Raw genomic sequence first — 26,144 nt, 5'->3', positions numbered from 1 at the left:
TTAGTAGTGGACAGGTACGGCTGGATTTGATCTCAAAGGTCTTTTCCAACCTAATGATTCTATGTCTTACAAAGAAAGTTTTGTTTTGTTTTCCTTGCTAAAATGAGAAAATAAAATATTGGCAGCATTTTCCTAGATCAAAAAAGGATATAATAGAAATCAATAGGAGACTTCTTTGACACCTCTATTGCAAGGACGACCCACGTCCTCCAACTTCCACTGGATTATTAGGGCTTAGAAGTCTGTACTTTTCACACAACTTTAAGAAAAACAAAATCGAAGTGTGGTCCATTGAAACAGTCAGCCTCTCCTTCAGGATTTTCTTTGAAAAAAGTCAGAAACACTATTTACATTCTATTGTTGCCAGTTCCTGAAGAATGAGAGCCTCCTTCACTCTTTCACAGGGTAAGAACGGGACTTGAGTTGGTTTTTCTGCTTTGTTTTTTGAGGAAGCCAGAACAGACGGGGATTAAGAACAAATGTATTTGCCAAATACACAAGAATATCTCTGAACAGATGCTTCTGTTTCTATAGTAACTGATAACATACATGCAAATTTTAACAAGACCCAAAACATTTTTGTGCAAGTTCTCAGGAAACATTTAACTTCTCAATGATGCGTTCAGAAGTTTCCACTAGCTCTTAGACCTTCTTGATATTCCAATCTTTGAGAACCATCTACTGCACACAACAGAATGAAAACAACAAACAAGATGTTTTAGAAATTATTTAATTTACAAATGCATACACCTCTCCTTAAAACAACCATGGTGCAAAATCTTACCAACTCTCAGCATTGATGTAAATTGCCTTTTCAGCCTCATTTACACTAAGAAGTCAATTTCTCCAGTAGTGCTTCTATTCCTTTTACATTTTTATTCATCTTCAACTTTGGGACAAGCTTTTTCAGTCCTTTTTTGACTGTATTTGCCACTTTCTGATCAGTGCTCCGGAGAAGGCTACAAGAAACAGAAAAAACACCATGTCACATGCAGACCACAGGAAAAGCAGCTGTCCACCTAAGGAAATGCAAACTATTTAGGAAGGATATACTTCAGGGCAGATTCTACCACCTCCTATTAGAAAAAGACGTAAAACTTTCCAGAAAGTACGAAACATCAAGTGAGAACACAACCAACACAGCATAAATCAGACTGGAAAGAAACACAGATCCCTACTCAAAGCAGGTTCTTACATTGGGTCTGAGTAGGCTGCTCAGAGCTTCCCTCATTCAGGCTTGAAACTCCTCCGATGCAGGTGATAAACCAACCTCCCTAGCCCCAGCCTCACTGCTGAGAATAGTCATCTTCTTATCTCCAGTCTGAGCTTCCTGTGTTTCACCTTGTACCAATGCCTGTCACCCTCCAGCCACACAGGCACTGCTATGAAGAACCCAGATCCCCTCCACCCTCTCATGCTGGAGATGCCGCTGAGTGCCCCAAAGCAACCCCTTCTCCCAGCTGAACCAGCCCTCATCCCACAGCCTCTCCTCCCACGCCAAGTGATCCACTCCACAACTATATTTGTTACCTTCCATTAAACTTGCTCCAGTTATTGACATCTTTCTTGTAATGGGGGTCCTAAAACTGGTTGTAGTGAAGTAAATCTAATACACATTATGTACTTTCATTATTGTACTTCCATGCTTTGTTTAGCACAGGAGGATAGAGCCTTACCAGTTCTGTACTTTTTTAGATATTAGCTTTGGAAAACAAACCAGATAATTTTTCTTCCACAGATACAGGTAAAATAATCATAAGCTGTAAAATAATATTAGGAAAGAAAAAGCTTCTGCACTATCAGAGTCAACCTAGGCAGTGATCGTCCTTCACCCCTTCCTTCAAGTCACAGTGAAATATTCTTGGATTATAACACAAAATCGGGAGAGGTAACGGCACGCATAATTTGCTATTTCAAAACGATCAATGAACACTGCCTAAAAAACTTAATGTCTTCTACACCCAACATGTGCAATCCAGAACAGAACTGCAAGGTGCATTGGCATACTAATAAACTAAGAACAGAAACAAACTACAACACCCATGAACTCATACCAAGTAGGCTGCATGATACTACTACCAGCCCTTACAATCCCAAAGATTCTTCCTAACAGCTCCCAAATTTTCAGCTACCTAAAAGCTCGTTTCTTGCCTACTTTTAAACAAGGAATAGACATAGAAAGTTGAACTGAGTAACATAGAAAAGAAATTAATGTAGCTTAGGGTGAGATTTAAATTTTGCCTTCTTAGGACTCTAAATCCTGTGCAGGATGGCAACACTATAGGCAGTAAAGCATGGTAAGCCTGTCTGACAGCACCACTATTTTTAGCTACTTAATCCTAGATTTATTTCTATGACTATGACTAACAACTTCAATTACCCTTTTGGCTATGACTGTACTATTTAATCAAGAGACCTTTAAAACTGAATTCAGTGCAGGTGAAGGTGACACTTTTTCAGCTTTTCTGTGAGTCATGTACTTCTGACAGGAGTAAGAAAGTCAAAAGTACAAGAGTACAAAGGATATACTGAACACATTGGTACTTATCATGGAAAGGTGCACATGTTCACCTCCAGACAATGAGCATACAAAGTAGCAAGCCACTCTGGACTGCCCTTCATATAGTTCTAAAAATTAATTTCATCTGTCAACAGCTATACTTGCAAAGCTGTTTTCAAACTTCTGGTGTATACAGATATTTCAAGACACCGTATTTTTAATATAAAGCATCTATGTGTCTGATAATACAGCCAGAAGACCAACACAGGTTTGGGAGGTTTTTTATTACTACTCTGAAAATTCTCCTATGATCTGGTAAGCAGGCCCAGACGTATTTTGTGGATATAGAATAAACTTTTACAGGTTACAGAAATGGCATATGGAAAGCAGTAAGTCATTCAGTGAAGCTGTTTTTTAATCCGTTTTCTACCCTGATGTAACATACCATTGACAAATTCAAAAACACTGAGGAGAGGTCAGATGTAAAAATGTAAACAGATCAGCGCCCATAACATTCAAGTACTTACAAGAGTTTGTTTACACAAAGCTGGATTGTAATGTTTTAAGAGAGTTTTTAGGACTCTTCATGCTTGTACTAGGTCAGAACTGGGCCTCAGATGTTTTTTATAAAAATCAAACTAAAAGCGAGTCAGCCAAGGAAAGGAGAGGGTCCAGAGCATACCAAGTAACTAAGCAATCACAGAATCATAGAATGGTTTGGGTTGGAAGGGATCACTCCCCTGGAGTGAGCAGCAACATCAAGCACAATCAATCACGTCATCACAATAAAGCACATGCAATGAACTAATCGTAACTGGTGAACAAGCTTATGTGACTAGAAAACCAAAAATATTCAAATGGCCTGACTGAGTAATTCTGAGTGTCAGATCTGCACATAAGTGACAGATGGTTTCCGAAAGCCAACAACAAAACAAAAATCAATCATAGCTCCCGGTAGAGCTGGTAGCATCTGAAAATTACCTCTGTCTGAAGGATCTGGGCTCCTTTATGACTAAAGAATTATCCGATTCTTTTTTTAAAGGACAAGGTTTTCAAAACTCAATTTTTTAATGGAAAAAAAATAGCAGTTTTCTATTCCAGGCTAAATTAAATTTATCACTCCTGTATGATTTTTGGTAACCTCTCTACTTCAATACATGCAGTTAAACAAAGATGAGTAATTACTATGTGTTAGTGAGGTATGCAGGTGTTACATGAAATGGAACAAAAGCAGCTGGTTACATTCACATGTTCTCAGGTGCCTAAATTAAAGGATGTCACACCTAGAGAGTAATCAAGAGAAGTTCAAACTACAAAGGATTCTGATTAAATTGAAATTAATAGAAACTCTAAAACAAAATTCCAGCAAACCAACAAACACTCCTCCTCCATTCTTCTATCTCTCTTTCCCATTAGCCAGCTTTCAGTATTGGTGAAAAATGATAATCTGGTGATAAACTCCCCCCTTCCTGGTAACAAAGCACACTTGTCAAAGCCCCACACTGCAGTGCTCTGAGTAATAGCAAAGAGAGGAACGACTGACATTTTTCACAAACATTTCCACAATGCTTCTGTGCTGGTTTTTGCTCCTAAGTGATGCCTAGTTACCTGTAAGACTTCAAAATCTATTAAGAGACTGTTGTTAGGGTGATAGTCAAACAATTACACGTGGAAAAAATCCACTATTTTACTTAGAAACGTTATTTGGACAATCAAAATAGCTTAGTACATAAACCAGCAATAACACATGTTAAATTAATCTCCTCAACCTTGAGTTAGTGGAAAAAAGTCCTGGCACTACCACATTCTCAGTGAACAAGTCGTTACAACAAATCTCTACTGAACATCTGTGTGCAGACTCAGACAACTTAAAGGCATTAGATGCTTTTATTGAATTCTAAAGACCTGCTATGAGAGGCAAAGAAAAAGCTATCATTTTAGCAGCTGAACAGTCTTAACAGCCAGACCCATATGACTACTATGACATTGCATAAACTGGTTTTGTATCTGGATTGCAACTACTCTTCTACTAACCAACTCTTTTCAACAGTGCTCTTGAGTGCAAATGACTAAACAAAGCTAGAATTAAACTCAGGTTACCTAGCAGAAGTCCTATTAGTGAAAACAGCTTTTGATTCACCTTGCAAGTAGTCTCGCTATAAATTTCTGAAGAGCTGAGATGGAAAGCAAACAGCAAGGTGCCTGAAGTAACTTTAGAAGAGGTATAACGGGAGTGGAAAAAGGGCAGAAGAGGTCTTTATTTTTTAAAATCATATTGTGTGTTTGAATTGTTTGCTGATTTTGGCTCAGTGCAAGTCCTTATGAGGAGCCAGCAGTGTTATACCGACCCAGCAGTTCCAGAACGCAGACCACACACCTTGGGCTAAAGACAAAAATTTGGGTTTCTGTGACATGATGCTGACAAGTAGTTACAAAGTGAAAACAGCTGTGACTAACACTGCTATTCCCATTTAATAAAACAAAATGTTAAGTCTGATTCCTGAGAGGTCTCTTTGATCCCACTAGTGACACGGTTCACTGCTTCATAGTTTTGAGCCTTAGTTCATCATAACCCTTTGTATGGGCTATTCTTTTGTATAGTCTTTGTACAGTCTATTCCAAACACTTTTCTATTTATGTACAAGACATACTTAGGCTCCATAATTAAGGTATCAACACAAAGCAATAAGCTGCCAAAAAAATCCAAACATCTGGACTCTTGTATCCTGCTGTCAGTCACATGTATTTCATAGTTAATTATTTGAGTGTAGCTATATATGGAGTGCTCTTATGAGAATTTTGCACTTGTAGATAAAGGCATGGTAGGCATGACTTTAAAAATAAATTTGATTTTTAATATTAACATTATCCAACATTGAGCTACTTCCTAGTATTGTAAAAGTATGTGCTCAAGGAACAACCTGTGCAAAACTCTGGTCTGAATTTTTCCAGTACCCTGTACCATTGCATTCTTATCAGTGGCATGAAAGACGGTACAGAGTAAGCAAAAAATGGCATTTTGCCAGTAGAAATTTCAACTGATATTAGCTGCTTAGGAACATAACACTGTAAATTAATCAGAAATCGCTATATGCCTTACATACCAACAAAGAATAATGGCACCTCGATTTACTTCTGCCCAGGTCTTCATCTTCTCAATGCCAACATGTTCCACCAATGTTCTTGCAAAGCACACTGCAAAATGTGAGAAAGAGATATAGAGAAGAAAAAATTCATGATAGTATTTTTATACAAAGGAGTCTGTTAAAAGTTCTCTGTAGTTGTGATTTAATCAAATAGGCTTAGTCACCAAGTATTCATAAAGTTTTCCTCTTCAAAAATAATTTACTACTCAATGCAATGAATACCTTTACAGATATCCTGCTGAAAAATGCCAGTTCTAAGTATCTGACTTTACTGAAGAAACAGTAAAAATGAAGTCACCGAAAACTTTAGAGCAGATCCTTAATTAATGCATGAAACCCACTAGAACTCTGTTTTTTCCAGCTGTACTAATGCTACAGGGCTCTATTTCTCCTGTAGTTTTGAAAGCTTAAGTTGATTTGCAGATTCATTACACTAACAGCATGTGCAAAATAAAAAAAAACAGAGGCTGACTTCAAGTCCTCAGCTGAATTTAAATAACTAAACTTCAAGAAAATTTACTCAGCATACAAGTTATAAAAGCAGTTTAACATTAAGCAATCCCAAAAATCCCACCCAAAACCAACAAACTCCAACATCCAAGCAAACATTGAAGCTATTTTTCATTGTCACTTCAGATCAGAATTCCATCTGAAGTACAGGTCAGTTTTTACTCAACTTGTTCCCTATGTGGTAACAACGTGGTTGTTTTTTAATGCCAATTCCATAAACTCAGTAAAACAATTCTGTAAGGTGCATTCTTAGGAAGAATACAAAGACATCAAAGGGAACGGTTTGTGTTTAAAACAGAAATTGCACAATGTTAGCAGAAATAAGTCAGTTAGGCTAGTCTCTGGAAGACACTCATATAGAACTTCGCCTTTGCACATTTTTAGTAATCTCCTTGAGAAGTAGCAAAACAGCCTCCTTTCAGAAACATTTAATAAAGTTCAACTACTATTTTTAAAGGAAATAGTGAATACCTAGTTAAGTAAGAAAAGAAAAAAGTTTAGGAAGGTCCGATAATTCCACAAAGAAGAAAGTGCCATACGCACAGAGAAGCTCCCTTCAGGTTCTACTATCTCCTTTCTTTTTTTTGAGGCTTTTATATCAGGAAAAAGCAATCTCTATTAGGATATGGTGATTCACACAACAAGATTTTACTGTTATATAATAAAATAAGTTTAAAAGCTAAAGTAAGATGAGAATGTCTCTGCCCAATCTCTGCCTTCTGGGTATAATATAGCAAAGATGTCCTAATTTTGTGCATGAATTCTTGTAATAACAGTTACAAAGCATTAACCTAGCAGCACTAATGAACACAGTAAAGATTACAGTTTGGCTCACAAGCACTAATGGAACAAGTCTTCCTCTTAGGGAGACTTCACTTTTTCTATTATTATCCTTTAAACTCCTATGTAATTTATCAAAGCTGTCAATACATATTAAGCATAGAAATGAGACTTGTCCCAAATACACAGTAAACTCCTGAGAAAAAAGACTAGTCTTCGCTTTGCAGAAAAAGCAAAAGTATCCTTGGCATTCTGGTCATGTAACAGCTCACAAAGGCAAAAAGACAGAAGTAATAACCTTAAAGGATATGCTAAATTTTCTGTATATTATTTTATTCAAATAAATAAATTCAGCAGTCTTATTTTAGATCAGATAACCGATTACTCTGAAGTAATAATTTGATCAAATAAAGCTGAATTTCCAACATACCTTCTTTTCCACTCTCTTTCATCTTTTCATCCTGCTCTATTAACCATTTCAAAACTAGATGGCCTGCTGGATGCTCTGCAATGTGAAGCTTTAATGGGAAAAACAAATGAAATTATTTACAGATGATGTTTCAAAACACAGTTACATCACTGTGTATTTATAAATATTCCCACTCGATTTACCCACTCTACCCTCAGACATCACATGACACTGATTCATTTAGTAGTCATCAACTACGCCAACATCAATGAGTTTGATGCAAGTATACCAATACTTATTTAAATTGACCAGTTTAGTTTTTACCACCTTCTCTGTAACATCTGACTTTCAGTAATATAAACCGTATCAACCAATGTTTCATCCCTCCAAGGACTTCATGCATACTGTGCAGGATCCTAGCTGTCTCTCCAAACTTTCCATATTTTCACAGGCTTGAAAATTCAATACAGTATGGATCACAGAAAAGTCACAGAAAACTTGAATAGTTCACGTAAAATTCTGTCAAATGTATATCTTATAAGAAGGGAAAAGACAGAGCAAATTCAGCAAAACTACAAAAAAATGGAGGGCACGCATCTTAATACACACAGCATTTTTTGTTTTCTAGTCTACAGACACACACATACCTGACTGAGCTTAACAAAACAGAAGAGGGGCACACTTTCAATAGAAGGTCACACTATAAAGACGAACAGCTATTATCAAAGATATTTTCTTGCATGGAGATATGCATACCTGAAAGCTAACAGACCTTAGCATTTCCAGGGTGAATGGTTAAATGAACTATAAAAATTCACTATCTGCTTGACTGCATAATGTTAACATCAAAAGAGAGACTGTGTAACACGATTGTCAGGTTCCTTCCCACAAAGTGTTTAAAGCAGTTCTGAAGATGCAATATAATGAAGTACCTTGCTCTAAAACTCAGATGGAATGCTGGCTCAAGCCTTCATCTCTCTACTTGCAATAAAAACAAACTACGAAAGAAGGTCAGAAAACAGAGACCCCGTCTAATGTACGAGTGCTATCAGGGCAGTATGTTGTCATCTTATGTAAAGGAAAAAGTGTGCAGACTTGGTTTTAGTAATATGAAAATAATGTGCAAGACCTCAGCACCCCACACTTTTGTACATTACCTGCCCATCACAGCCACCTGGAACCAGTTCTTCTGCTGCTAAGTTAGCAATTGCATCTAATGCAGGCTGAATGTTACCAGTAGCTGTTCTTAAGATGTCAGCAACCAAGACAAAGGTAGCTTTGTCTATCACTACTTCTTGGGTATGTTCTTGCAAATACTCCAGCAAAGGCAAGGATATGGCTTCCAGGAGTTCATGGCGACGGAGTTCAGTATTCTTCTTACTGATGAAAAAGACAGAACATGACTGTTAAAAGACTTGCTTCGTATGCACATCAAGCAACAAGAAATTCAGAAGATATATGCTGAGACAGCTACAAATTATTAGAAGACCAAAATAAAGAATTATTCTTCCTTCCGTTTAACATACAATTAAACACACATTACATATAAATTCTAAGAACACATGGAATGAGGAAGTGTAGTACTTAAGGCTGACTGTTGGTAAACCTCATAAAGTTCTTTGTGAACAACGATAATTTAACCTGTTTATTTTCTGTTCACTCTGTCATCTCAACTACCAAGATTTATTCCTTAAGTAGCTCAATAATACTCTAAAACTGCTTCTTCATGATGCCCATGAGCATCAATGTCAACAGCAGAGACTGAATTCAAATTAACAACTTCTATACCTAGATTTTTATATATTTTATGCAACTCCAAACACCAATAATGAATACTAAAATTTTTCTGCTACACCAAGTTTGACATACAAGTTTAAACAAAGAACACATGACAATTTTTTTCCTTTACAAGGAGGGTAAACTGCTGATCACCAATACATTGCTGGTCATCAACCATGATATACGAACTTTAAACTAAAAAATGCAAAAGTAAGGACTACAGATTAACATATCTAATAATGTATTACTTATATATATTTACACTACAAGGATACATAATAAAGAAAAGCTAAAATTAAACCGATCATGACAGAAAGTTGAATGAAATCTTCTAGACTACAGGGAAAACAACTAAACCTTCACATCTGAGTTAGTTACCTGTGGGCATTTCCATCTCCCTGTTGCAAAAGTGTGATGATTTCTGGAACAAAATGTGCAGGATCTCTAGGACTTAGCAAGTACAACAAGACCTTCTTTCCATATTTGTTGTTTATTATACTGGGCAAAGAAGCATTTATTTCCTGTAAAAGTCAAACAACAGCAGCAAAACATTAAAGAAATCACAGTTTTGAGTAATCAGTAACTACTGATTACCTTTCAAAAGCAAAGCTTAGGAAAAGAAAACTGTATACTATGAATGAGATTTATACTTGTTTGTGAAATCAAATAAAAAGCTGTAATCAGAATGGAAGTTTAAAAGAACTGAGAGAAATAAAACAATATTAAGGCTTAAAACGTGTTCATCGAATGCGTCAGCATCACCGATTAGAAAATACTACAAAAGGCCAGGATTTGTTTTCACTGACACATGCAAGTATGAAGAACAACACATATTCTGTTACGTCATATGCTGTATGAAGATAGCCTCAGTAAAAACTATAACCTCAGCAGACTAGACATTCAAAGAAAGAGTCACCTACCACATCACCTAAGAGTAACCACTAATACCACATTGACTTTCAAGGGGGTCTACATAAGTACCTAGACATCAATGACAGCCTACAGGAAGGAAAAGTCGACCTTAAACTGATCACAGAACTTTTATCAAGAAAAATTAAGTTTCAATAATAGAATAAAGCTGACATTTACTGGGAGTTTTATTTAGAGTTTAACAGAAAACACTAGTCATACCCCAGAGGTTATTCATTGACTTCAAACAACAGAGCGGGCACCTCATATACTTGTGCACTAATGCAGATTAAGAAGAAACTAAGCAAGAAAACTCCCCTGCATATTAACTATAGAAGTATGCTGCTATAATTAGATGGAAAAACTTATATTAGCTCACCTGCTATGTATTCAAATTTTTGTCAGCTTCTCAACAAATGCCCTTTCATACAACAATATGCATTACATGCCAGTTCTACATACCACTGGAAAATCCTGTATACATTCCAAACGCTCTTGACAATCATAATAATCCATTCCTGGTAACTTTTAATATACATGTAACATTTATGATTATCAAAGCAAAGGAGGGCTGTACAGAGCTCTGGGCACTTCCAGCATATTTTGAAAATCAAGCCCTTAAAAATTCTTTTTTACACCATGAAAACCCCTCCAGCAATAACCTAAACCAATGTCACTATTAATATGGGGCTTGGTTGGTCATCTTTGAGGGGAAGAAAAACAGAGAAAGGAGATTGGAAGCTGGCAGGAAACGGTAAGACAACATCCTTACTTCAAAACCATTGCTTAAACCTAGGTGAAAATGAGATTTGGTAAACTGAGATGAACATCAGTTTGAAGCAGCACTGTACAAATACAAACCTATTACTGTAACCTTCACACTACATGAGGAAAAAAAAGTCTTTTCAGTGGAACAAAAACCCCAAACCAAAACCACTTTGTGTCTTCTTAGCATGTACATTCAGATTTAAATGCATGTGAAGTATGGATGACGAAAGTGCTGAAATAGTCCAAAACTTAAAGAAGGTAAAGAAAATACTTTATAACGACAAAAATCATCTGTACTTCTAAATCAACCTAAAACACACACATTTTGCATAAGACACAACAGATACATTTTTATTTAAAAGTACAGTTCCCCTATTTATTCTATGACTCACATGCATTTCAGAATTCAGTCACTTTCAGTGCCAGAACTGTGAGAAAGTATCAGGTGAAACTCTGAACAACATGAGCATGCTGCCTCCTGTTGGTAAACCCTCCCTAGCACTGCCTGCTTGGAGTCCTTGCAAGAAAAAAAAAAAAAATCCAATTTCCTCCTGAAATCTGCTCGAATCCTGACACATGCCAAGCTCACAATGTGGAAGTCAAATCACACATGAAGGTCCTGGATTAAGATTCCATGGAGCTGACAGATGAGAAGGGAAGGCATTCCTCGAAGGATTTAGAGAGCTTAAAACCTTCCCATACCTACAAATTTCCAGCCATTCTGTCAATCCACATAAGAGATTTGCTTTATAATACTACAGAGAAAAAAAAACAAAAAAAACCCCAAACACTTGTGCAAACACTGCTTTCTATCCCCATCCCTCCCTGCTTACATTCCTTAAGCTTATGGACAGAACGATAATTGCTGTAAGGTGTTTTATAAGTCTGCAAGTGTATCTGCTCTGCAAGATATTTGCTTCAATGTTTGATTTCTAGATGCTTCAACCTCATTGATTCCTATTAGTTTTCATTCACCATCAGAAAAGATGGCTTTGATCTTATCTGATATTATTTCCTTTTCCCTGACATTCTTTGCTTGTTCCTGACCTCAGATAAACCCAGCTGGGCCAATTCTGCATGTGTGAAGGCCATTCCTCCTTATTCTCCTTTACTCTTCTGCCCAGACTGATGCAGCAGGATGACCAAACAGTAAACACTCCATTATCTTTGATCTCAGATTGCAGAAAAACATATGAGTCAGGAATTAAATGACATCTTGGAAGCTCAACTAAAGTATGTAAAGTAATAAACCCTCCAGGAAGCATAGTGCTTGTAACATGGTACATGAATGCCTCAGTGATCTCTTACCAAGACAGCTCTGATCTATCTGGGCCTATTTGTTTGGAACTTGCCCAGAAGTTGTTACATTGCAGATTTAATTCTAGAAACAAAACTCAGCTGTGATTACAGCTAATACACTGGAGAAACAAAAGCCATCTCCCCAGTAGGATGCTTTCTTCTCTGCACACCCATTACAGACGCACAGTTGGTGCCAAATCTACATGGAGAGTACAAAAACCCAATTCCCCCTTATACAAAGTTGCTCAATGGAAGAACTGCTCCTATTTTTTAAAGCAAGCCTCCTCAGAACCACTTTCTCCTCATATACCTCCTCCACATGCAGAGTATTTATCTCTATTCTCTGTCACTGCCTCTCACCAGTCGTAAAAGCCATAGTATCAGCACATTACAACCTATAGATTCATGTTAATTATCCTGCTTGCAAAAAAATTAATTGTACACTATGAAGTCTCTTTTATCAGTGTGAAAACACAACTTCATGGTAATTTACAGTTTAAAGCATCCAAGAAGTGATAAAATTTGCATGTAAATGTAATCCTAAGTATACATGAAACCCTATTAAATAATTTCGGGAATGAAAGTGGGGAAATCAGGCATTCCAAAAGGAAGCAGACAGACTAGATCATCCTATTCTTACTGTTCATTCCATGTAGGTGAAGCAAACAGCAAGAGCGTTCTCCTGTTTCAGACATCTATCGGTACCCATTTTGGAAGCAAGATAAAAATATTACATAGATTTAATCCAGAATGCTAGCTGTCATTTAACTATCAACATAGCAAGTAAAAATGTCAAGTTTTGAAAACTAATTGCAAGTTAATTGTTTCAGCATCCAATCAAAAGTCTCCAAATAGTTATTCTTCTTTGAAGTCATGGTATACTATATGGAGGCATATTGATATGTTCCTGAAAGTTTATTTCAGTTTATCTTGAAATATCACTTCCTGAGATGTTACTTCTGCAATAGAAAAGAGCTAAATGTGCTCAACAACCTTTTTTACAGTAAGTTTTCACAATAAGAACATTCTGGGCAGAGATATTCTTGATGCTCTAGGTTGGCCTGTAAAATGGGTAAGATTACATTCTCATTCTAAAGTTTTTCACCAACTAAATTTCTTGAAGTACTAGCAAAGCTCAAACTTCTATGACAAAGACATTGACTTCAAAGAAATTCCAGTCATCCACTAGTCAGAATGAGCATGTACAAAAAACGGTAATTTTCAGCAAGCACTGAATCTAGATTAAAAACAAATTCAAATAAATAACTAAAAAGAATATATGAAAGAACTGCTGTCTCCTATGAAAGCAAAAAAATAATCACGATACATAAACACAATGAAACAGTATCAGCAGAAAAGAACTGAACTGGTTTGAATGATGTTTATGGATTCTCGCTTTTATCCTCCTATACACTGACAAACACACTATTTAGTATACTATTTCAGGAAAAATTCTATTACTTACGGATATAATTAACTGTTTCACAAGTTTAGTGTCATCAATGCAATCAAACGCTGCCAGCAAGACCAGATGAGAAAATTCACCCTACAAAGTTGAGACATCGGAAACCAGTCAAGATCTATGAATATACTAATTGACTTAGAATCAACATTTCTGAGAATTTTTCTCAAACATGACACAACACGGACCACAAATTCCACGTACTGCCACAGAATGAGAGAAACCCAACATTTAGGCTGTGTCTGAAAGCATGGCTTGTTAAGAGAAGCATATTGTTAAAACACAGTGAAGTTAATTAAGTTGATCTGCCATTGAAAGTTGATATACTGCTTTATCATATCCAAGCTATTAACCTAATCCCACTTTTTAATTATCTTTTGTAATCACAGGATTTGGCTTGCAGGAACATCATGTACAGATTTTATTCCTGTAACAGATTTGCTTAAAACTGAGATAAAACACATACTGTATTTTTGGTGATCATGTCTCTGCAATGAGCCATACCGTCCCTACTGCACTACTGGAAAGCAAGCCTCCAGCATACTCAAGTGGGCACAAGCCAATTCCCTTCTATGTCAGTGAGACTCTTTGTCAAAGTAAAGACAGACCTTCAGTGCTCCAGTGTTGTTTTAGCTATTATTTACTGAGTGTCTCACATTTCTATATACAACAATTCATTTATTCTGGTACTAGAAAATTATGAAGAGAAAGATTGCTTAAGACCAATGGCTTACAAAGTGGAACATGCAAGACCATCCACTGTGGTGCAGGAAGAAAATACTTCTTTTACCATTAAGAAATATATTAAAATAACCACTGGTTTGCTTTATCTGTCTTTTTTTTTTTTAATTTCTATTTCTGTGTATGTTTTATAATGTATACTAGTACAGTAGTACATGTACATAATTTATACATAACTATAAATTTATCAAGGATGCACGCTCAGGGCTGTGTGATCAATAATGTTTGGAGACCACTGATTCAGACCACATCAACTGTTAGCAAGCAGAACAATACAGCAACAAGGATGATGTAAGTTTAAGAAGTTTCTTTTCACAGCTGCAGTTTTGCCCAGCACCAGGAAATCTAGTTGCAACTGTTAACTCTATTGGTGCTGCAGTCCCCAAACATACATGTTACTTAGAAAAATATTAAATACAGACCTCTTCCATTGTATGTCACTTCAGCATTAACTCATTTTGAAGCTTCATGACTTAAAAAGTTACTGAGCATCTCAAAAGAAAGATGAACATTCAAATGGTCTTTTCAATTACATCCTCAACGTATCTCAATTTTTGTTCCTCTTTTGTATTCATTATTTTACCCTCAACTAAGGAGAACTAACCAACAAGCCATATGAAGATGCAATATAAAGTTGGGCTCAAAAAAAAAATGTAGAAAAAACCTGTAGTACTTATAATTTATAACTCGGCTACCTTAAAGAAGGACACTACATGCAGAGCCTACACTGAAGCTTCAGAGTATGTCTCTATATAATCTATAAATTTCATTATATCCTTCACATGATCTCGTATATCACCACTATTTTAAACCTAGTTTTGTTAAGATCTGATTGTTGTTTCCAGCACCATGAACATTCAAAGTAGCCTCTACCAAATCCTTTGTTTCAGAGACTGCAAAATATATGGTTAATGGACACTCACCGTTGCCATTTTTTCAATATACGTCTTCATAGTTTTCACAATGACTTTCCTGTCCTATCCAAAAGGAAACAAGAAACCCAAATGAGCCTATAATAGTAGTGATGCTGGATATCTAGATTGTTATTTACACCTTCAAAAAGATAATGTTTAATTTACTTAGTAAAGCAATGGCCATCTACCAAAGCCCCACATTTGTACTATTAGTCAACATCTAGAAACAGTATGAAAAGTTAAACCTGAAATACGAAAGATTCAATACTAATGAGGTTCTGTGATACATTTGCAAGTCCTGCCCACCAATGGGAGATACCAAAAAGGGAATCTTGGGGTGGGGGGACCAAGCCATCCCCTATATTCACTTATGTCTTGCTCATTACGTACAGAAGAATGCACTTCAACTCTTCATCTGGAAAGAAACTCATTGAACAGGACCTGAAACTTTAAAGCAGCGAGAACTCCAGCCTGCTGCAAAGCCCCTTTACTAGCATGACTTTTTTGGCAGTAAATTCCTCAGTGCTTGTACTTTTGGCTCTAGCAGCCACTGTTCAGTTTTCTTTTGACCCATTACTACCATTACATCCAAGCAACTTCATATTTTTTCTGCATTCTTTCACAAGCAGACTATTTCCGTAAGTTTTCTTTACAAAAAAAATACAGAAAAAGATAGCAGACATTTCAATACTCCAAACAGATGATGGCATAGGTTACACCTACAGTATTTCAGGATACTGTATCAGCAGAAGAAACTTAAAACGCAGTTCACATTTTCCAAGTCTTGACATTCCACAACCAAATATTCTTCCACATTACAATTTCTTTACTGTCCTCTCCCAACTGCTAATTACTCGTGCATTAAGAAAACTATGGGATGAATCAATGCCCAATAATGTTAAAATGGAAAAGCTTCATCTGTCACCTTCAAGAACTCTGCTAGAAATAAAAGATGATGCTTCCACTATGAAAGTTCTAACGAAAGCTTCCAATTCACAGAAAACTACTGCTTGTATTTGCTAGCAGGCAAAGTGAGGCCACTTGCTAACCTTGCTCTCAAATATTTAACTGCATCAAAATGTGCGCTGGCAGAAGGACCCATGACAGCAATCACACCCAGTCTCAGACTAGACTGTTATTAAAGGAACTGGGTAGAGTGAAACCAAACAATACCTTAGGAGTACCATGCCATAAGCAGTGCATTGCTACTCGGGCTCCATCATGAGTGTGTGCCAGGTAGATGACAGCCTCTCTGATAGCTTCTATCATTTCCTGGGGAAGAAAAGATGATAAAGCAAAAAGGCAAAAGTAAAGGCCCATGAAATCTCAAGGCAGGCAAGTAAGGACATGAAAGTATTTTTTTGGCTGCCCACAACACTACAGGGAGCATCACAGGCTCTATAGAACCACTCTCACTCCCTTGACCTGTGAAAAATGGCCTCAAAAAGAGTTCAAAAGACTGTAAATTACATAAGCTTCTTCCCTTGCAAAACTACTGTTCATCCTATTCATTCTATGAGAACAGAATTGCACTGGAGCTTGTCAGTTGTCCTATTACAAACAATTCAAAGAGGGATGGTCAGAACTGAGACTAAAATTAGAGGAAACAAAGTCAACCATTCACTTAGGAAGAAAATCTTTAAAGATTAAGCCATTTATTTATTTTTATATATAGGATATTAGCCAGATAGCAAGCAGAACTAAAAGGTCACTTAAGCACCAGGTGATGTTACAAATCAGATGTGACAACATTCAGCCAAAAGTTGGTTTCCAGATCAAAGGATGCACCTGATAAATAACATCGGCAGCCAAAAAAGAAAAACCAAACCAAACCAAAAAACCACATCCTTGTTTATTAGATACAACTTCTGTTATTATCTGATAGTTTCCAGACCTCAAGGAAAATTTGGATACGCTACCATGGTGGCACAAAAAAGCCAAGCTAGGAGGAAAAGAACTGCCCTCACTTTGATTCACACACAAGACTGAAACCAGCAGCGTCTTCTGACAAAGTATTACATGAGACTGTGCACAGGGACCTTTTATCAGGTAAGATCTGGACTTGTAGTAAGCAACAAGTAGTCCATCTCACTACCCTTAGTTTTGGGTTTCTTAACAGTAACAGGTGATGTTAAGCACACTATCAGCTTATATATCGTATCACGCAGATGTCTTTGGGTCTAGTTTTTGCAAGAATGTCTGGGGCAAGCTTAAAATTGGAATTAAATATAAACATAATGATGCAGGCCATATGCTTGGTTCAGGAGGAGACAAAAGACAAAGTTTAGGCTGCTGACAGAAGGGCCCAATCTGTTTGTATTTTGGTCAAGAGTTTTTAGGACAATTGCTATAACTGGTTAAGAAATTACATACTGGAAAGCTAAACTACTGGAACCGATGTCCCTAGCTTTAATTATTCCCCATCTACCACAAAGGAATATTGAGCATGGAGAGAGAAAACAAAGTAATTTCATTAGATTTTTTTTTTTAATTCACATATCATGTAACATGATTGCTTTAGTGTGAAACTTCACTGTGCTTGTAAATCTCCATACAAGACTACTCCCCAGTCATCTATCTGGAATCATCAGATGCATCAAGCTCTCTAAACATAAGGTGTATTTTTGTCTAGTTACCTCACAACACTTACATGGCAAGATTAAAAATGTTCCGCTGAAAGGCAAAAGAAGACAAAAACCCAAACAAAACATACTTACGGATCTTTGTTTTGGAAGAGCAAAAGTGAAGAAGTCCAAAAATACTTTATGTACCAGTGAGTGCTTTATCACAGACTCTCTGTATTTGGGAAAAGGAAAATAAGAAAAAGTCCCCAGTAAGTAGTGCTTTTAATGTAATCTAGCAATACTTTCTTTGTATTTGAAAAAGAAAAATGCATTGTGGTATACAGAAAACATTCTGGATTAGGCATTTAGCATTTACAATGCGTGGAAAATCCTACCAAAGCTTACAAATTCTAAAACTTAGCAAAATATTTTCTCCTAAAGACCACTGGAGAAGCTTACCCAATAATACCTTATGGAAGCACACCACGTTGTAGGATTTCTACCAATTGTTTGACTGGGGCAGGTGACACAAGTGGCATTCAAAACTAATATTACTAGATATTAATTATGACACTATAGACAAAACCAGTTACTATACAACACAGTAATGTTACATATTAAAAGTCTACCAATATCACTGTCCTATGAGCTTAAAAGAGTAGCAGTATCACTGTCAGAAACAAACTGTTTCATGCTAGATTTTCACACCTTAAAACAATTTTTGTCCTTACTTTTGTGCCATTGGTGTAAGAATCTGTCTCATTTCATCCAAGATGGCCTCTCTCTTTTCAGGGTGAGCTTCTAACACTTTATCTAGTGTTGGGACAACTGGTGTCTGAAATGAATGCACAATCAGAGATTTAATGATTGGAGTTCACAGAAATACTTAAGTTCATGGAAAATTATAACCCTTAGACCCTTTTCAATTAAATTCACGAATATCACAAGTAAAATGAATTTTCTGAAAAATAATAGTTTTTTACAAATGTAACTACTTCAAGAATGTCAGAAGCTGTAATATTTAAGATTCTACAAACTGAAAATTCATCATTAGCAAACAAAGGCTACTTCTGTGGTCTGAGCTGGTTACGCTCATCACAGTCAGCTCTTCATTAGATGGTCAGATACAATGTAAAATATACAAAATTGGTGTTGTGTTAAGGGACCTCTCAGCGAAGCAGAAATCCTTCACGATGGTATGCATACATCGGGGGCAACACAGCAACAAGTCCATAAACTGAGAAGTTAACCAAGGCCCAGGAAATTTCAGTTCAAGAACAGCAAAGATGGGGAACACATATGATGTATCTTAAATACAGAAGTACACCCTGGAATCTCATCTAAACAATTACACTGGTAACTCTTGTAAAATAATCTGTTGTTAGAAGAACAGTCTGACTACATTAGAAAATTTGAAGGCATTTATTTCTAACCATCCCTGTTGGGGGAGAAGCAGAGGTGGAGAGTTTGATGCAGGAAAAGGAAAACTGAACCACACATTTCAGAAAGAAATTCCACATGCCCTGAAGGATTTCATCGTAATTTCTTATAAACCCTGACACTGCTGAGCCTCTGGTTTGTACCACAATGTAGGACTACTTGTAGCACTCATGCCAAGAATGCTAGAATGATGGAAGCTAACACTGCACTTAATTTGCAAGATTGTTTTACTCCCAGTACAAATTACAGACCACAAACACATCAAACCTGCCTTTCCCTTACAGTGTTGCAATACACTTTACTAAAACTTATAATAACCTATAAAGAAAAAAATGGCAATATGGTTCAGAAACAAGCTGTTAATTTCTTACGCAATTTTAACAGAAATCATGGGTAAAAGTGTGCTATGTTGCACATGAGGGTACAAAAGTCATTCTAGAGTATCTAATAACTGTGTAAAAAAAGTTCTGTACTTTGTGGCAAATAAAATTTGTGTGTTAAATGGAAAACAAATTTCCAAGTCAGCAAGAAAGAAGGAAAACCAGAAGCCAAGAAAAAAAAGAGGTTGTACTTTTTAAAAAGGTTCCCACTGCCTGGTGAGGATCTACAGCTAAATGTTTTCAAGAGTTTGGACTTAAGTCCCATAGTTTCCATGAGAAAAGGAAACAAAGCCAAGAACTGAACTTAAGCGACAAACTGTATAGAGATACAGGCACATTCCACCCACAGTCAGTTCTCATGACACAAAACACAGTTCTGCTACAAAAGCCATTTAAAGCGTTAATGCAAAATTAACCCGAAGTCTTATCTCAGCAACGATGACCACTTCAGGCTAGACAACTCTAACTGCAACTGTAGGATATTAGGCTGTCTTTGAAATGCAGAGCAAGCATAATATAGTTAAATAGTTCAAACTGAAAAAAACCTAGCACTTTAATCTAGAATAGGAATGTGAAAGTAATCATAACATTTAAACATGCTAAACTGGACTACATTTGGGCAGCTGACAGAAATGAATTTAATCAAAAGAAATAATAGGTAAGATAGGTAAGGCATTACTAACACAATACTTTAGATGCTAAAACAACTTAGACTTGAAAGTACTAAAATGTCACCTTGTAAACCTGGAAAGTGTTCCCATACAGTTCTTCGGTCAGCATATTTCTCTGCTCCAGAATGGCTTTGTCATTATATGCATATTCCACAACAGCAGATGCTTCAGCATGTCGGAGCATTTTTTTCACGTGGCCTTTAAAACTTCTTATTATTTCTGCAACTTGTGGTTTTGTCCTGTATTACAGGGAAAGATGGAGAGCAAGTGTGAAAATTTTAAATAAACTGACCCGTCATTGGTTTTATTTTTAAAAGAACATTCAGGTGTTAAGTTTTAGCACAGAAAACAGGAAATATATGTATCTGGATCAGCCTTATGGCAAGAAAGCAAGGAACCTGGAGAAATCATAAGGCATTTTGAGGGAAAGAAAAGGAACCAGTGGCTAAATTCTACAGAATGAAGCATGCCTTCCTGAAACACTACGCAGAGAAAATTTCCAAAAGCCATCTTTTTGTATAAAGTGAAGATCAACTTCGAACATGTATTTGAACTTCTTTTGGCATATGTTTTCCTCAACGCATACAGCTTTAGCTTTACTTCTCGCAAAAGGAAAACTGGTGCTCGCAATACTAGATACTCTCTTGCTTCATCACTACTATAGACCGATGCACTATAGATTAATAGCATTATTCCCACTGGAAATTAAACAGTGCAACACAGCTAAGCTCATTTCATACTCACCCATACATAAGAAACTTCTTCACAATATTTCTGGAATATTTTGACTTGCTCATTTCTACTAGGCTTTCTAGAAAAAGGCAAAAGGGAGAAACATCCAGCTGGTTTGATTTTTCACTACTTTAACTCTACACAATAGGATGTCATTATTTAAATTTTAAGAGCTCATTAGGAACGATGCATTATTTCATCAGAAATTTAAAAAAGTTAAAAATAACATGGCTTGTTTTAATGCTTTCTAAGAATACAGAAGTATAAGGGTAAAATTTAAATGGGAAGAAAATACCTTTCAATTCTTCAAATATCTCTTGCCTTTGCTTCTCACTGCCATATTGAATAAGGCACTGGATCACTCGAGTTGAATCATGTGCAAACGCCAACTACGAGACAAAGGTATTTTATTATCATAGGCCATTCAAACAGCATTATACACCAAATTTATTTTAACACACTTGCCTTCTCATACAGTTTGATGCCAAATGCAGCATGTAATGCCAGTTATAAAAGTAGTTACCTGTCTACAACAAATTAAGTTTTAAGGTTTTTTTACTCCTTATAAGTACTCTATTGAACAAAATACAGACAATACTTGAAGTTGCTGACACTAAAGGACATGCATCACGGTTTTAATATCAAAAGAGAACCATGAAATGTTATAATACCTCTGGTTTTCTCATGTTTTTTGTAATTTCAGATTGACTATGATGATACAGTTCCACTTCAGCATGGAATACCAAAGATCACTTTTAAAACTAAAACTAATATTTGACTGTATATTCATACAGCTTAAGAATTAAGTGGAAAGATTATTTAGTAAAGTACCAGGACATTGTCTAAAAGAGAGTTGCAAAGCAACAATTTTAATTAAACAAAACTGAGTGGCTGTTTTTTAACTTCAGTTAATACAAAATTACACTGGCGTAAAGCTGCCTGGCAAAACAGCCACCCTGATAATAGCCAGATGATAGACAAATTTGGAAAAAAGAAGTTTCTGTGAATTTGTGCACTATGGCATTAGTCTTTCTTACACTTTTAATCTTTCCATGAATAAGCTTCTGTAATTCATTCATTAGCTTTTCTCGTGTCTCCTTTTCACATTTCTTCCTACAAAAACAAAAGGAAAACAATCTTAATTGAGGAAGCAGCTTTTTTGTTGTATGATTCACCTATATCAAATAAAGAAACAATACAAAATAAAATTAACATAGCTCCTGCTAATCCAAATTTAGTGTAACCTGTAGAGAGATGTAATTTAGCAGTTTGACTTCCATACTTCAAAACTGTTTTCTGAGTATCAGTATTACTGAAGAGAACATAAATTCAAATCTGCAGCCAGACATCTTACAGCCAAAACTGCAAAGCAGAGACACAAGCCTCCACAAAATCACACAGTGATTCCACTGCAAGATCAGGCTGAATCAGTACATGCTTTGTGCCTCAGGATTTAAAAAAATTGAGATAACTCCTTAATTATTTACTCACAAATTTTAGCCTGAAATTCAAGTAAGCTCATGCAGACTTTTGTAGCACCATGGTTCACCACACTCTGCTTGAATCCTCTACACAACTGCATGTAAAGTTATCATTTGCACACGGAGTTTGTGGAAATACAGCTTCATTTATTACAAGAAGAGAAAGAGAGTCATCTTGTGACTTATGACTAAAAACCAACTGAATGTGAGAAAAAAAGAAAAATGATTACCTTCTCACACTTTCCCATATTTGCTTTGATTTTAAAATTATGTCATAATTACTTCTATCGTTAAGTTGTCTGGTTTTCTTTAACTCCTTTTTCTTCTGGATGTCATTCCACTTCGGCTTCTTAGAATCTGATCCTGAACACAGAAATACATTTTCTGTCATTAATAAAAGAGAATCAATGGAATACTTTACCAGAGTAAACTGTGGCAGGTCTGTGACTTGAATTGCTAACAATTCAGAAGCTTTGCCTGCAGCTACCCAGTTGGCTAATACGAAAGCATAAATATTTATATAAGTATGCTAAGCTAGTGATTTTCACTTCCAGAATACTGGAAGAACAAAGTAAATAACAGTTTTTCTCCTCAAAGCTCTGCCAAAGCATGTGTCGCAAACCTCTTAATAGCATGAAAATCAACTCAAGATGCACCTAGCAGCCTATGGCTGCCCCAGACAATCTTACATTTTAGTTCTTCCTGTACTCATACACACCTTTTCCCTTTCAGAAAAGAAGAGCTCTAACTGAAAGATACATATCTGAAAATCAGAGAAAGGAAAAAAATACAGCCTTTTTTATATGTTTAACCTTTTAATGGGATTTTAATGGACAACAGCTATGCACTTCCACTCAACAAACTCAGTTAAGGTAATTTTATATGAAGTGCCACAAATCCACAAATGAGTTATGGAAAAACTGGAAGTATTTGATTTCAGCTTTATTCATGCCTTGACAAAACCCCCACCACCTATCTCACGGTTTATTTGGTTTATATCATGTGGCTTCACAGAAGCACATCATGCTAAAACATTACTTCTATATGGAATATTAATGACCCAGGTTTAAATTTTCAGACCTTAAGAGCACTGCCTGTTGATACTAAGCAGCATGAACTTAACTCTCCTACCATTCAAAAACCATGCTCTGTTTTTACAAAGTGTATTACTGATTTTCCCTACCACTCTTCTAAAGCAACAGTGACAAGCAAAACTAGCAACCCCCTGCTCTGAGAGCCACGCCACTATGCAATACATAGCAGCTTTCAGTTATTCTTATGAACAACAATAAACTTGAGTCATTCAGCCGATTTGTAAAGGTGACAAAACACGGGACAAGAGGAAGACCTAGAGAAACAATGTGTTTCCCAAAACCATGTCTCCAGGCTTAAAAATCCGCTCACCTCCCTCCTCACCATCCTGAAGCTTCCTCTTCTTTGCAAACTTTTCTGATTGCTGTTTGTTCTTGAACTGTTTGACGCTAGCTCTTCCAGTTCTTAACTGTCCTTTCACAAACTTCTTGGAAACGGATTGAGGCTTTCCTTCCTCGTCTCTTTTGCTGAGAAACTTCTTTGGTGAACCCGAATCTATTAACCAACAAAACAGAAATTAAAATGTTATCCTAGACCTAATGTAGCTTCAAAATAAGAAATTATTAATGTAGCAAGAATTAAACTATTCTGTAATAAGAACTATATATATATCTTTATATATAAAACAATAATTGCTACATACTTCTCAAAGCTATTTTCATTGCCCCTAGGGAAGTTTTGCCTCAGCATTATATTCTGGGCAGCAGTGTAATGGCCCACGCATAAAAACGATTATTCTAAATTAAGAATTACAGCACCTCTGACAACAAAGCCACCAATCACCAAATCATCTCTTCACAGCTAATGGTCAGAGCTGTTTTGACATCACCTGTTTTAAGCAGAAGACAGCAGACACTGAAAGGTATCTTGTTAATGCTAATCCACAGCACTCCATACAACCTAGCTTCATCTCCAAAATAAACATTTGCTTAATGTGTGAAAGCAAAGTCTAAAATAAAAGAAATTATCAACTTAGAATTTTTGATTAGGAGTATTGTAGGTCAATCAGAGCTGAACGGTTTGCAATGCAGTCTATTTAAAGCACTTCAGCTTTATTTTTGCCAGGGTTTTTGACTGACCACACAGTCATTATAGTTTTGAATGCAAGGCAGAATCACAGAATGACTAAAGTTGGAAAAAACCTTTCAAGGTCATCCTGTCCAACTGTCCTGCTCACACAGGGCCATGCAAAGCCAGCTGCCCAGGACCATATCTGAGCAGCTTTTGAGCACCATTTCCCTGGGCCACCTGTTCCAGTGCTCAGTCACCCTCACAGTAACAAATTCATTCCTGATGTTCACAGGAAACCTCCTGTGTTTTAGTTTGTGCCCACCGCCCCTGGTCCTGTGACTGGGCATCACTGAAAAGAGGGTGGCTCTGTCTTTGCATCACCCCTTCAGGTATTTGTGGACATTGAGAAGACCCCCACAAGCCCTCTCTTCTCCAGGCTGAAGAGTCTCTCAGCCTTTCCTCACAGCACAGGTGTTCCAGGCCCTTCATCACGTTCACAGCTCTTTGCTCTCTCCAGTGTGTCCGTGTCTCTCTTGTACTAAGGAGTCAAGAACTGGACACAGCACTCCAGGTGTGGTCTCACCAGTGCTAAGAAGAGGGCAGATCACCTCCCTCAACCTGATGGCAGCATTCCTCCTAATGCAGCCCATGATCCAATTAGTCGCCTTTGCCACAAAACATTACTAGCTCATTTTCAACTTTGTGAGCACCAAGGGCTTTTCTGCAAAGCTGCTTTCCCCCAGCATGTACTGGTGCGTGAGGTTGTTCCCCTCTCAGGTGCAGGACTTTGCACTTCACTACCTGATGAGCTCCATGAGGCTTCTGTCAGCCTAGTATTCATTTCTGGTATACAGTACGGGTTACCAACCTCCTACTAGATTTTGTGCCACTGACTATCACACTGTGGGCCCAGCTAGTCAGCCAGTTTTCGATCTATGTCAATATCTGCTCATCCAGCCCATAATTTAGCAGCACCCCTGCAAGAATCTTATAGGAGACATTGTCAAAGGCCTTGCTAAAGTCCAAGCATGCAACACCCACTTCTCCTTACTCCTATACTAAGCCAACAACTTCATAATATAAGTTTACCAAGATAAATAATGAGGACTAGGCATGGCTGTGCACAACTGCAATCACTCATCCAGGACTCCTATTCGGGAGCCTTTAAAGGTCTTCTTACCATTATCTTTTTTAAATTTCCTTTTCCCGTGAAGCACTTTTCCACGAGGTGCTTTTCCACTCTTCCCCACAAACTTCTTTTTACCCTTGGTTTCCATTTCGGCAACACTGCAAACAGAGTAAGAGACAGCGTGAGGAAAAGCCGGCCTGCACCTCCCCACACTGGCCAACACACTTGAGGGAGCTAAACCCCTCTCTCAGTTGCGGGTCACCCCGGAGAGGGATCCTTAGAGGCGGCAACAGGCCACTCAGCACGAAGACGAACAGGGCCCAGCGACAGCGCCTTGCGAGACACGGCGAGCGGCCGGGCCCGGGCCCGCGGATCGACGGACTGACGGACACTCACGGCCACGCGCAGACGCTCCCGCCGCCCCCGG

At 37.1% G+C, this 26,144-nt stretch overlaps 1 protein-coding gene across 1 annotated transcript; it reads right to left on the bottom strand.

Annotated features, from left to right (window-relative positions):
* Positions 1–714: 714 nt before the first annotated feature.
* On the bottom strand, positions 715–26,144 carry PUM3 (pumilio RNA binding family member 3). Its single transcript, XM_069880356.1, has 18 exons — positions 26,114–26,144; positions 25,769–25,875; positions 23,890–24,072; positions 22,716–22,848; positions 22,042–22,117; positions 21,300–21,393; positions 21,017–21,083; positions 20,337–20,511; positions 18,513–18,616; positions 17,935–18,013; positions 16,391–16,489; positions 15,227–15,280; positions 13,566–13,646; positions 9,503–9,645; positions 8,503–8,725; positions 7,367–7,454; positions 5,605–5,695; positions 715–959 (listed from the first exon to the last, which is right to left on the bottom strand). The coding sequence occupies exons 2-18, from the start codon at positions 25,863–25,865 to the stop codon at positions 830–832; spliced, it is 1,917 nt and encodes a 638-aa protein (XP_069736457.1). The 5' UTR covers positions 25,866–25,875; positions 26,114–26,144; the 3' UTR covers positions 715–829.

This window comes from Phaenicophaeus curvirostris, chromosome Z (genome assembly GCF_032191515.1).
Source record: "Phaenicophaeus curvirostris isolate KB17595 chromosome Z, BPBGC_Pcur_1.0, whole genome shotgun sequence".
Taxonomy (NCBI): domain Eukaryota; kingdom Metazoa; phylum Chordata; class Aves; order Cuculiformes; family Cuculidae; genus Phaenicophaeus; species Phaenicophaeus curvirostris.
The sequence above is the reverse complement of the archived record's forward strand: the minus strand, read 5'-3'. Positions and strand labels throughout refer to the sequence as shown.

Bases quoted from the DNA above. Each gene is read 5' to 3' on its own strand.
- PUM3 (XM_069880356.1), bottom strand. From the start codon at position 25,865: ATGGAAACCAAGGGTAAAAAGAAGTTTGTGGGGAAGAGTGGAAAAGCA. The intron at 22,118-22,715 runs GTAATCATTTTT...TTGTTTTTGTAG, and splicing joins ATATGGGAAAGTGTGAGAAG to GAAGAAATGTGAAAAGGAGA. The intron at 16,490-17,934 runs GTAAGTATGTTT...TTTCTTCCCCAG, and splicing joins CTCTTCCAAAACAAAGATCC to GAAATGATAGAAGCTATCAG.